This window comes from Bos indicus x Bos taurus, chromosome 5 (assembly GCF_003369695.1).
Source record: "Bos indicus x Bos taurus breed Angus x Brahman F1 hybrid chromosome 5, Bos_hybrid_MaternalHap_v2.0, whole genome shotgun sequence".
In the NCBI taxonomy this organism is placed as follows: domain Eukaryota; kingdom Metazoa; phylum Chordata; class Mammalia; order Artiodactyla; family Bovidae; genus Bos; species Bos indicus x Bos taurus.
Window position 1 is genome coordinate 49044347 of NC_040080.1, and position 13510 is coordinate 49057856.

At 45.8% G+C, this 13510-nt stretch overlaps 1 protein-coding gene across 3 annotated transcripts in view; it reads left to right on the forward strand.

Moving 5' to 3' along the window:
- Positions 1-13510, forward strand: part of SYN3 (synapsin III) — a 491622-nt gene that overhangs the window by 425731 nt on the left and 52381 nt on the right. For all 3 annotated transcript variants that reach the window (XM_027541855.1, XM_027541857.1, XM_027541856.1), the window contains exon 7: positions 209-271. In XM_027541855.1, coding sequence (XP_027397656.1) covers positions 209-271 — 63 coding nt within the window. The remainder of the gene's footprint in view (positions 1-208; positions 272-13510) is intronic.

Consider the following 13510-nt stretch of genomic DNA (forward strand, 5'->3'; position numbering starts at 1 on the left):
TTCTCATCTTGATGTGACCGCTATTATTTTTCTTCATTGGAAGATAATTGCTTTACAATGTTGTATTGGTTTCTGTCGTACAACATCGTGAAATCAGTCAGAACTGTATATATGCATATATAAGGGCTTCCCAGGTGGCACTAGTGACCAGAGTGTCGGCGGTGATGCTCTGGGATGCTAATAAGTGGTTTTCTCTTGTCTCTTTCAGCTCACAGCCCCTCACTTCCCCGTGGTGGTTAAGCTGGGACATGCCCACGCCGGAATGGGAAAGGTATGAGAAGCAGCTCTTCCTTCCACTTACGTTAATACTCACGCGGCTCCCCCGGACCACCTGCTCCCCTCTCTCTGTATCCCCCAACACCCCCACCTTAGCCTAGCCTCCCAGAACAGAGAGTTAGAGGAACTCCACATTCCCTCCCTCCCCCCATAACACACCTTCCTCTGCGCTCTCATGGATCACCTCTCCAGCTCAGTCCATACTTGCCAAACCCTCCCTGGCTAATCAGTTCCCGTGATTGTAGATTCAGAGAAATGGATGTACAGCACTTTGTAGATGGTTCTTATCATCTCCACAGCTGCGTGTAAGCACGTGTCTTACTCATCGCTCTATCACCTGCAGAGTTAGAACCTAGAAGGTGGTGAATGCATATGGCTCCATGGAGGAAGCCCCTGGAGTCAGTCAGTTTCCACAAAAGTCAAAAACATATCCTCCACAGTCACAGCTGACACTGTTACAGAACCAAACTTGGGTCCACTCGCCCACATGCTATAAAGCCAGTCTCCTTACACAAGGTTGTGGTCAAAGAGAGCACAGCATTTATTGTCAAGGAGGACTGGGGGCTCCTGCTTTAAAACCTTGAACTTCCTAAAGGGTTTCAGCTGAGCATTCTTAAAGGCCAGGTGAGGGAGGGGGTCTCAGGGTATGTGATCAGTTTGCACAATTCTCTGATTGGTTGATGGTGAAGTCATAGAGTGGTTAATATGATCAATCCTTAGGCACCAGTAGGTCTGGAGACTCATGATCATCAAGTAGTTTTAATTTCTTCCATTCAGTGATGGTTTTAGCATCTGCAAAAACAACTCAGGAAGTGTGCATCGGATACTGTTATCTAAATACTTCAGAGAGGAGCTACAGCAGAAGATGAGGGGGAGGGGTCTGTCCCAGGAAGGCCCAAGAGGGTCCTGCTCGGTTACAACATATTGTGACACTGTACTGGTCAGATTTTTGCAGTTGCAAGTATAGAAACACAGCTCACGTTAGAGTGCAAAAGACAATTCGTTGGTTCAAGCGTCAGAAAGTCTCGGATAGTTCCTGATAGATTCAGGCAGAGCTGGATCCAGGAGCTCAAATGATACCAGACCTATTGGCCCTGTTAATCTCTGCCTGGTGTTTTCTTCGCATGGTTGAGTTAGACAGCTGTGGATGGCCCGCTCTGGTCCCTAAGCTCACCATCCCAGAGGAAGAAAGACCCTGTCTCTTTCTGGTGCCTCTATAAATCTCATGGAGGAATATTGATCAGTGCCTGCGCTTCTAGAGATTTACTCCTAAATAAGGGGGATGGGGATGGGGAAGTTGGGGTGGAGGGGAAAACAGGCTACCTCTCAAGCTTCTGGCTCAAACAGGACCATGTGAGAACAGGTAGATTTCAGTGCCTGCGGTCCCCAGTGGAGGAACCTGAGGCCACATGCGAGGCCCAGCACAGCTGTGCGCCAGCAGGGGCCGGTGGAAACCTTGCTTTGTGTAGGCACAGTCCAACCATGAATAACCCTGCACCCTGCACCTCTGTTCTTCCCGTTCTTCCCATGCCGTATGCCTTCTGTGTAACCTCTTCCCACCTAAACTCCATCCCCTTCAAGCAGCAAAGGATGGAAAGGGTCAGACAGGTCAGGGCGTGACCTCAGCTCTGACTTTTATGTTAACTGGAGCAAGTTGCCATCTAACTTCTTTTGGCCTCCTCATCTGGCAAATGATGATACTTCTTACAAACATCTTTAAAATGAATCCTTATCAATTATGTCACAGTAAAACTGGAAGAAAAAAGTAAAATTTTTTTAAAGTCCTCCCTCCCTACTTCCTCTCCCTAAAAAGTACACATTGTGAGGGCAGAGCTTTTTACCTGTTTGCTCCCTACTGTTCCCACTGCCCACAGTGGTCCCGGCTGCACCCTGGCCCCTCAGGTTGCTGGGTGGTTGACTGACTCCCTCTTCACCCTGAGTCTGTTCCCCACTGCCTGTTCTCCCTACCTCTCCTCCCTGCCCTGTCATCTGACTACATCTCCCTGCCCTCCTATGGCTGCCCTCCCCGTGGTCCTCAATGACCCTCTGCTGCTAATTCAGTGATCATATCTCTGTCCATATCTGAACTGTCCTGTCTACATCATTTGAAGCTGCTGGCCCTCCTTTCTGTCCTGAGATCCATGCCCCTCTCCTGGATCTCTGGCTCTCTCTCTGACCATTCCTTCACCGTCTCCTTCAAGAGCTTTCCTTCCTGCCCCATCTTTAGCCTCGTCTGTTCCATCAGCACACACTGTCTGAGCTCTCGTCTGCGCTCTCCACTGCAGCTCCCGTCTACACGCCAGCAGCCCTCCAGTCACCCTTGCTGTGCAGCGTCTCGGGCTCTTCTATCCAGTTACGTCCTCTGCATCTCCACTGGTCCGCCCGGGAAACCTCAGACTCTCAAAATCCCAGACCACACCCATTTTCTTTTCAGAGAGCCCACTCTCCTTCCTTGTCTTCATCCTCCTCCTCTTCCTGGGACTGTCTTTACAACAGGAATCCCCAGTCCCTCCATTGTCTTCAAACAGAAATCTGGGTATCACCTCCCCTCTTCTGTGTACACATGGTCGTCATGTCCTGTCACTTACCCTTTATTAATGTTTCTCAAAAATGTCCTTTTTTTCTTGCCCCCCTGCCACCATCTTGGACAGCTTTGATAAAGCTAGAAGTTTCCCAAGAATTAAATTCCGTTTCTAAAGCTTAAAATAATCCCAGACAGGAAATAAAAAGAAGGAAATACTTAAAGAGACTGACGCAATGTCAGAGGAGGGGATGCCTCCCAGAGACGCAGGCCCCAGAGGAACTCCCAGAACATGGAAAGGAGGGCTCATCTCCAAGGATGAAAAGTGTCACTGGCTGGAATAAACTGAGGTTTGCAAAAAATGCTGAGATCAAGGGAAAGGGGCTTTTCTCCTTCTGTTTGGAATAAGAAAAGTATCAGAAATGGTCTGGACATGCCAACTGAGAAGATGATGTCATATTCATGGCTGAACAGGAGAAAAACAGGACGGTACCTTTTACAGGACTTTCACCTTCTCTCCAGAAGAAAGATTGTCTGCCTGGAGAGAAGCAAGGAGAACATTTCCAGGAAGAAACTGGTGAAGAGGCTGTTGAATTAACTCAGTCTTCCTGGAAATTCACCCAGGATCCCATGATTGAAGTTCCTGACCCTCCTCAAGTCTGTTTTTCCCCTTTGTTTGTATTGATCGGTGCCTACTCCATGCTGACAATAAGAGGATGAATAGGACCCAGTCCTTGCTCTCAAAAAACTGAGACAATTGCTTAGATAAATAAGTATAACACATGCTGAGGATCTGATGGAAGGCTGTGCAGGGCGTGTAGAGATGATTGAAGGAAGGAGCTTAATTCCACTTGCAGGGTGGAAGGATGAAAAGAGGTTCCACATCAAGGAAACCACAGGGTTTCGTGTGCCTGGAGATCTAAGGAATTCTAACAAACAAGAGAGACTCCAAGTCAAGAGATGGACCCTCTTATACTACAACAAAGAATAGTGGATGCCACAGGGCAGAGAGATCAAAATAGAGTGAAGTGCTGTGCAGCTTGGGGAGCACTTAGACAGTTAGGAGGTAATCAGGAGGCACAACAGGAGTTCTCAAGAAACCAGAACGGCCAGACCAATGGTTCTTAAGGGGGTGGGGGAGGGTAGTCTTCCCCCGGGGAGCATTTGGTTACATCTGGAGGCAGTTTTGGTTGTCACAACTGGGGGTGGGGGGATGTTAGTGACACCTGGCATCTACCCTGCAGAAACCAAGGATGCTGCTGAACACCCTGAAATGCCTAAGACTGCCCCCCGACACACAACAGAGAATTATCCAGTCCAAGATGTCAGTAGCATCAAAGTTGAGAAACCCGGGACAAAACTAATTTTGTTTCCTTTGTTGAAAGTTTTACCAGATTAGAAATCAAAGGAAGTAATGGTTATTATGGGCTTCCCTGGTGGCTCAGACGGTAAAGAATCCAAGAATCCACCTGTAATGCGGGAGACCTGGGTTCAACCCCTGGGTTGGGAAGATCCCTGGAGGAGAGCATCGCAACCCACTCCAGTATTCTTGCCTGGAGAAGCCCTATGGACAGAGGAGCCTGGCAGGCAGCAGTCCATAGGGTCGCAAAGAATTGGACAGGACTGAGGAACTAAGCACAGCACAGTGGTTACTATAGAGTTCACCAGTCTGTTCCAAAGGATTGTAATTCATCAGGATGCTAAAGGCTATTTTGTCAAATACGAAAATTCCATGTTAAAGTAGATTTCTAGTGCAAAACTTCTCAGACTCATTAAGTTTGCTCATATACCTCCTGAGGGTAGAAGAACATAAAAACTTGTGCAGAATTTTCCAGATTTACAGGACCAATGAAACGTTTGACCAGTTTTTGAGCTGTGTGTCCTTTCATTAACTTGTAAAAACTCTTTGCACATTACGACCATTCACCCTGTGTCATACTTTGCAATGATTTTTCTCCACTTGACAGCTACATGTCCATTTTATTATTCAGCTTTTAATCATTGTAAAGGTTTTTTTTTAAATTGTAGTCATGTGTTTCCATCTTTGGGAGTTTGTTATAGTAACTATAGGTGGTGATTTGATCTACTTGTTAGTTATGAGATCTTAGGTTAAGTTACTACCCTAGTATTATCTCATGTAAAAAGAGGATAATAATAGTATCAACCTAATAAGCTGGTTGTGAGGATTAAGAGACACTATGTATGTCAAACATAGCTCAGTGCTTGGAATGCAGTAGACACTCGATAAGTATTAGCTGTCATTATTACTAAGAATATTTGGGTCTGCTTTCAGAACCCCAAATCCAGCTGAATTCAATAAGGGAGTTATGACTAAACAGCATCCTCTGTCAGAAACCATTTCATTTGGCTACAGGTTCAATATGAATCAAATTGTTAAGGAGTTGCCAAAAGCTCTAATCCATAAACACCTAATAAATAGGTGAAAATGGGCTCAACTTTGTTCACCACTAGGGAAATGCAAATGAAAACCACAATGAGATGCCACTATAAAACCACTAGACTAGCTCAAGTTAAAAAGATTAGTAATTCTAAGTGTTGGCAAGAGCTTGGAACATTTGGAACATACCCACAGAGCTAGTGAAATTGTCAGTTTGTTTGATTTTATTTTTCATTAGAGGTTAATTACTTTACAATATTGTGATGGTTTCTGCCATACATAAACATGAGTCAGCCACAGGTATATGTGTGTCCTCTCCCTCTTGTACCGCCCTCCCACGACCCTCCTCATCCCACCCCTCTAGGCTATCACAGAGCACCGGCTTTGGATTCCCTGCATCATACAACAAATTCCCACCAACTGTCTATTGAAAGTGTCAACTGATATAACTACTTTGGAATATGTGTTGCTATTATCTGCTGATCTGAAATTACAAAGAGTTGCTTTTTTTAGGTAAAGTGAAGTTGCTCAGTCATGTCCGATTCTTTGCTACCCTGTGGACTGTAGCCCACCAGGCTCCTCTGTCCATGGGATTTTCCAGGCAAGAATACTAGAGTGGGTTGCCATTGCCTTCTCCAGGGGATCTTCCCAACCCAGGGATCGAACCCAGGTCTGCCACATTGCAGGCAGATGCTTTAACCTCTGAGCCAACAGGGAAGCCCATTTTTTAACTATACCCAACCTGAATGCATGTGTGTGAGTACTCCAGTGTTTATAGATGCTTGTTCATAGTTACCAAAATCTGGACACAGTCCATGTGTCCATTAAGAATAAAATATTAGTAGATAAATAAATTGCAGCAAATTCAGGCAAATGGGAATTTTCCAGAAATGAAAATGAATAAATTACAACTAAATATACAACAACATGCCTGAATCTCACAAACACACCAATGAATGAATTGTCAGATTTAAAAGGATGCCAATGTATATGATTCCATGTATATAAAATTCAAAGCCAGGGAAACTAATCTATAGTGCTATGTGGCATACATATAAGATTATAAAACTTACGAAAGCAAGAAGATTACTACCTTAAAGAATGAAGTGAAGTAAAGTGAAAGTCACTCAGTCATGTCCAACTCTTGCGACCCCATGTAGCCTGCCAGGTTCCTCTGTCCATGGGGATTCTCCAGGCAAAAATACCGGAGTGGATTGCCATTTCCTTCTCCAGGGGATCTTCCCAACCCAGGAATCGAACCCGAGTTTCCTGCATTGCAGGCAGATTCTTCATCCACTGAGATATGAGGGAAGCCCATTAAATAATAGAAGTTGCCTTTGTGGAGGAGGGAGGCGTGGTCGTGGCGTAGTTCTTGACGTGGTTCAAGCCTAGTTCTTGACGTGGGCGGTGTAGATGTTTGCTCTGTGATTGGTAGCTCACTGAACTGTCACTTTCTACCAGGCAAGTCTTTCTGTGTGTGTTATATTTCAAGATAAAATAAGGTGTTTTTTTTACCTTTATTAGGGCATATTAATGAAGATCTGATTTCCAAAGTAAAGTGAGAATCCTGCACTGCACTGGTCCCTGCATGGCTAGAACATTGTATTACGTTCTGGACTGTAAACAGGCTCTGGATGTTTGAATCATTGATAAATGAATGTGTTCAGGAGAAAATGAGCTGAGTAGTGGAGGGCAGAGCCTTCCAGCCTGGGAGGGCTAGAGACAGTGTGGCTGGCATCCTCAGAAACATGGAGAATTGTCCTGGGAAGGTCGGCTGGATATTTCTGTGTATTAGTAACAGGTAGGAGCCAAAAATGGGACCAAAGTCCGGGAGAAAGGCATGTCAGTTGTGTTGAAAGAGCAACTTTCTAACAATCAGAGGTGAACATTAATGGAATGAACAGCTGCTTTGTGTAGAAAGTTCTCATCAATGCAGAACTGGAGCAAAAATAAATATGTACTAGAGAGTTTCAAGAGAGTTTAAGCATTATTTGAGATTTTCTGCCTGAGATGTTTGAACTTGGTGAAATTGAGACACTTCTGTTTATGTTTTTATGTGGATATGTGAACTTTTTTTGCAACGGAAAGGGTCCATAGCTTCTTTCACCTTTTCACAGGGGCCATGATCCTTCCAAAGTTTAACACACCCTGAAGATGACTGCTACAGTATCTTCCAATGATGAGAATCTGTGGTTTTGATCAATACTATGAGCAGCCTATTGAATGGGATGGTGTATCTGTTATCATCATAGAACTTGAGTTCGTGGCCAACTGCCTATGGGGTAGCATTTGTAGAAAGCAGGGATTCTGATTTTAATCTGGATTTACCATTTACCAGTTGTGTGTTGTTCACTAAGCTGCATAATCTCTCTGTGCCTAGATTTCCTCATGTCTAATATGGGGACAATAATTTCCCTCCTGCAGTTGTAATGATGATAGAATCAATCAGCCCAGGCTTGGGAAGATGCTGGGTCAACACTCAGGGAATGGGAGCTTTAAAAACCCACTGCTAATATAAACTGTTCATCTGATGACTTAACTGCTTATCTCAACTAAGATGAGATAAGCAGTTGCTCATAATAGACCAAAAGGGGAGAAAAATTAAATTCTGGGCAAATTCTTAAAGTAAGCAAAATGGGCTTCTGGCATCCCCAAGAGAGGGCAAGATAACAAACAAACCCCAGCCTGGGAGACGCCTTCTCCTTATTTTGTAAATTCAGACTTTCAGGGCTTGAGTCCCAGCACCTCACTTAGAAGATAAGAACCTGGGGCCCCAGAGAGGAAAAGGGTCTTGCCCAAGGCCACCCAGTGAGGAAGCACCCCACCCCTAGGATCAGAACAGGAAGGGAAAGAAAGTCTTCTGAGATGATTCCACCCCATTACATACTTGAGAGATTAAGAATAGTAGTAATAATAATAGCCAGAGTGATAGTAAAAGCTAATTCTCTACAGAGTTTACTCTGTGCAGGCATTGTTCTAAGTGCTTTATAAATTAGTCATTACTATCTATAAATTACTATCCTCATAACCACCCTATGAGGAAGATATTAATCTTTTCGGTATCCCCACTTGACAGATGGGGAAACTGAGACACCAGGAGTAGGAGGCAGAGTTGGGGTTCAACCCCAGGCAGTCTGGTTCTGGCTTCTAAGTTCTGATAGATAAAGGGCGTTGCCATGGTCACAGTTTAGTAAGCCCAGACATGGGTATCCTAACACTCCCCCTTGCCCAGGGTTTGTTGTTCTACTAAGAGTAGCCTGGAGTGATGAGGTGCAGGGTTGAGCTGACCTGTGTATTCTGAGGGGTCAAAGTGACGGCTCCCAATGCACTGTCTCCAGCAGCATCTTGCACACCCTGGCGTCTTGCACACCCTGGCATCTTGCACACCCCGGCGTCTTGCACACCCCTGCATCTTACACACCCCGGCGTCTTGCACACCCTCACATCTTGCACATCCTGGCTCGACCAGGACCGCTGCTGTCCTCAGCTCCCAGCGACCTGGACTCCATCTCTTCTTTCACGCTGACTCTCCCAGTGAGATTTCCCAGCACTGTCTGCTTCTTTAAGTGGGAGTAGATAGTCAGCTGACACAGTCATGGAGAGAAAGGACTAGAAAACGAGCAAATGAGCAAACGGAACCCAGGGGAACACTTAAAACATAGAGTGCTCCCCCAGCACCTGGGTGACGACCTGGGAGGAAAGTCGCTCTGTGTTTCATGCTCAGCAGAAACCAAGTCAGGTGAGAACAGGAGAGGCTTCACCCTGCAAGGTGTTCAGGGAAGGAGTGTTCAAGGCCCTGCCAGGCTGTGAGGGGAAGAAGGGAGAGGGACCCATACTCTGTACCCCCGCTCACCCTCCCTCTCAACTCCACCGTCCACCAAATCCCCCTCCCCCTGGATGACCACTGCCTCCTTTACTCGCTACTTCTCTGCGATAACATGGGCCCTGAAGGCAGTTCCATCCATTCTTTACCCCTTAGTGAAAATTGTAAACACCGTACTCTGCTTCTCAGAGCCTCTGGCACGAGGTTACTCTCTCTCTAAGCACGATATACACCGCGGGTCCTCATTATTCACAGATACTGCATTTATGAGTTTACCTACTCACTAAAAATGTATTCATCACCCTGAAATCAATTCTCGCAGCCTTTTCAGTGGCCATTCACAGACACGTGCAGAGCGGTGAATAATTTGCATGTTCCTTCCCAATTGAGGTCAGCTCTGCCTTCTTGTTTCAGCCTGTAATCAAGTATCCTCTTCTTGAGGTGTTTAATGCCACACTTTTGCATTTTTGTACCTTTCTTTTGGTGATTTCATTGTTAAAATGGCTCCCCAGCATAGGGCTGGGATGCTGTGTTCCTAATCCCAAGCAGGCTGTGATGTTTCTTATAGAAAAAAAAAAAAAAAGCCTGTGTTAGATACGCTTTGTTCAGGTATGAGTCTTGGTGCTTGTGGTTGCCGTTGGCTATGAATTTAATGTTAATGAATCAACTATGTATATTAAAAATTTGTCTTTAAAAGGAAGCACACGTAACAAGGTTATATATTGATGAGTTGATGAAAATGTAGCCATAAGCTTGCAGGAACCAAATCCTGTTTTCCTCTAGGAGCAGTAGTTCAGGATTCACTAATTCAGTGCTTGTTACAATGTTACAGAATGTAACTACTGTGAATAATGAGAACGGACTCGTGTGTGTGTGTGTGTGTGTGTGTGTGTGTGTGTACATATGTGTATATACCACACACACAAACACATATTCTGTAAAGAGTTCTAAGGGTCTCTTTCTTCCTTTGGATGCCAAAATGCCACCATTCTAAGGACAAACAGAAGCAACTAAAACAGTCATTTCAGTCTGACACTTGCCATGTTGAAGGTGACATCACCTGGATCATCAACTTGTTTTCCTTACAAGGGTTTAAGGCTGAGATGTCTACTGCTGAAACTCACTCCTCTAATCCTCACATCTTTCCACCATCCTTGGTTGGCCTGGGCTCAGGAAACCTGGGTCCTCCTGCCAGCCTCATACTCCCTGGGGCCCACAGCATCCCCTTGGGCAAGTCATTTAAACACATGAGTGCAGGGTGTCAAATACATCAAATATACATGATGTTCCTCACCAAGCACTTGGAAAAGCTAGTGAATCGAATTGTGTTAAAAAGCATGAAGCGGCTCATGACTGTGAGATGGGGAGGTAAGCAGAGGAGGATGTGGACTTTTGACTTAGACTTCACTGGACTCTGATCTGGACTCTGCCATCTGCTAGCATTGTGACCTGGAGCAAATCCCTTGCCTTCTCTGGGGTAATTCAGAGCAGATGAGATGGGATGAGCAAAGGCACACCAGCTGTTGCAGAAGCATCAGTGCCTTCAGCATCTCCTCTAACCGTCAGAGACACTCTGACAGCTCTTCCTGATTGCAGCTTTGCAGAGGTTCCAAGAGCTGTTTTGCTTAAACTCACAGGTAAGTGACAGAAGCAGAATTCGAACTAAGGTTGTCAGGTCCCTCAGCCCGCTTCTTCCTGCTGCCTGGGACCCGCAGGAACGCCCTGGTGGAATCATCGCTTCCTGTTTTAAGGCCACCAGCCAACTTAATAAGAGAGTTGATTTATAAAGAATTTCACAGGGTTCCACCCAAGAAACATGTGAGTACCTTGGAGGCCAGCACTGACCTTTGCCTATGAACCACTCTTGTCTGCTGAACTGACTTCATCCCAGGCCTAAAGCCAAGAATAAGCACACTCATGCAAGAGAATGAGAAGAAGAGAAAGAAGACTATCAGCCCCTGGCACAGTGCTTTACAATCAGGGTACACCCCAGCCACCTAAAAGGCCCCATTTTGTCAAGAGGGACAGAGACATAGAAACAGTCTCCTCTGGAAAGATATGCTACCTGCTCAGTGTGCACTGACCGCACCACTCCTCCATGGAAAACAGAATATTTCTGAGCTGACAAACACTGAAAAACAGTAGGATTTCCTCTTTCTTTTTTCTGCTTTCCTGGCAGTGTCTGTTGACCCATCTTGGTTTTGTATTCAAGAAAGGTCAGAGAAGTCATGCCTTAAGAGGCTCCCAGAAGGAGGAGGGGGCGCACGCTGCCTGTTAGAGTGAGACACTGTAATTTCCCACAATCTGATGAGCAGCTCCGTACTTCTACCCCAGCTTGACAGTCAATTTGCAAAGTATTTCCACACTGGGAGCCTGCTTAGGCTCAAGCCATCTTTTGATGAGAGTATTGTTATCATGACACCCATTTAACAGATGAGACCAGCAGAAATCAAGGAGGCAAAATGATTGGGTGTATGGTCACACACTGCATTCTGTGAAGGCTGTTCATTCTTTCCTCTGGTCCCGGAACCCGTGCCAGAGGAGGGAAGCCTCCAGAGAGCTCGCCAGCCCATCCAGAACACAGCCTGTGTGTCCACTGAGGTCTTCCTCAGCCAAAATGTGCAGGCGCAGCCCATTGTTGCTATTAGTGGGCTAGAGAAGTGATGGCCTGAAACAAGCAGGTGCCCCCATGCTCACTGCGGCCGTGGCCCAGGGCAGCCTCCCACCACGCTTCCTGCAACTGAGAACAGCCACTCCTCTGGCTTTTTGGAAGTGAGTCCACTTAGAGGCAGCTGGCACTGTGGCTGACAGAGGGAAGTGGCAAGGTTGTTTGTGGGAGAAGGATGTAAACAGTGGGCTCACTATGTTTTGGGGTATGTGTGTTGGGGTTGCAGGGGGGCTGGGTGAGCAGAAGATGTCTTATGCACAGTTATCAGTACCTCTACTAAAGCCTCTGAACAAATGAACTGTTGGCAGAGTCTGTACTCTTACCTCGACTCCTCACCCCCAGCCCCAAGGATCCTTCATACACCAACACTCAATCCTCCAGTAGTGAGATCAGAAGACCCAAGGAGGGGCCGCGTGGGACAGCAGATGCTGTCATGACACATCATGACACTCTTGGAAAATGGTTGAAACGAGGATTGAGTGGATCAGTGGAGAAGGCTCCCTGCAGTTGACAAGAAGAGCCTGAGGCTCCCAGCCACCCTGAGGGATCAGAGAGCAGCAGCAAGAGCACCTTATTAGGATGCTCTGGCTGATGAGTGAGGTGAGTGTAGCCCCTGAGTCAGACAGGCCTGAGATCCTTGACATGGATCCTTGACAGGCCTTGCTCTTCGACATGGGGACTTTGTAGAAAGATGAGTTAGAAGGATTTAGTTAGAGTTAGAAAAGGCAGAGGAACCAGAGATCAAATTGCCAACATATGCTGGATCATAGAAAAAGCAAGGGAATTCCCAAAAAGTCATCTACTTCTGCTTCATTGAGTATGCTAAAGCCTTTGACTATGTGGATCACAACAAACTGTGGAATATTCTTAATAAGGTGGGAACACCAGCCCACATTACCTGCCTCCTGAGAAACCTGTATGCAGGACAAGAAGCAACAGTTAGAACTGGAACCCTGAATATTCATTGGAAGAACTGATGCTGAAGCTGAAACTCCAATACTTTGGCCACCTGATGTGAAGAGCTGACTCATTGGGAACGACCCTGATGCTCGGAAAGATTGAGGGCAGGAGGAGAAGGGGATGACAGAGGATGAGATGGTTGGATGGCATCACCACCTCGATGGACATCAGTTTGAGAAAGCTCCAGGAGTTAGTGCCGGATGGGGAAGCCTGGCATGCTGCAGTCCATGGGGTTGCAAAGAGTAAGACACGACTGAGTGACTGAACAGCAACAACAACAATAATGGGTGAAGAGTTACTCTGCAGATTGACTGACATAAAGTACTTTAAAAATTTGTGGATCATTAAAGAGATGCAGTGAAAGTAGTGACAGCTTTTCTCTTCTTGGGCTCCAAAATCACTGCAGATGGTTACTGCAGCCATGAAATTGGAACATGTTTGCTTTTTGGAAGGAAAGCTATGACAAACCTAGACAGCATATTGAAAAGCAAAGACATCACTTTGCTGACAAAGGTCCGTAAAGTCAAAGCCATGGTCTTTCCAATAGTCATGTATGGATGTGAGAGTTGGACCATAAAGAAGGCTGAGCACCAAAGAATTGATGCTTTTGAACTGTGGTGCTGGAGAAGACTCTTAAAAGTCCCTTGGCCTGCAAGGAGATTGAAGCAGTCAATCCTAAAGGAAATCAGTCCTGAATATTCATTGGAAGAACTGATGTTGAAGTTGAAGCTCCAATGTTTGGCCACGTGATGTGAAGAACCAACTCACTGGAAAAGACCCTGATGCTGGGAAAGATTGAAGGCAAAAGGAGAAGAGGGCAGCAGAGGATGAGATGGTTGGATAGCATCACTGACTCAATAGACA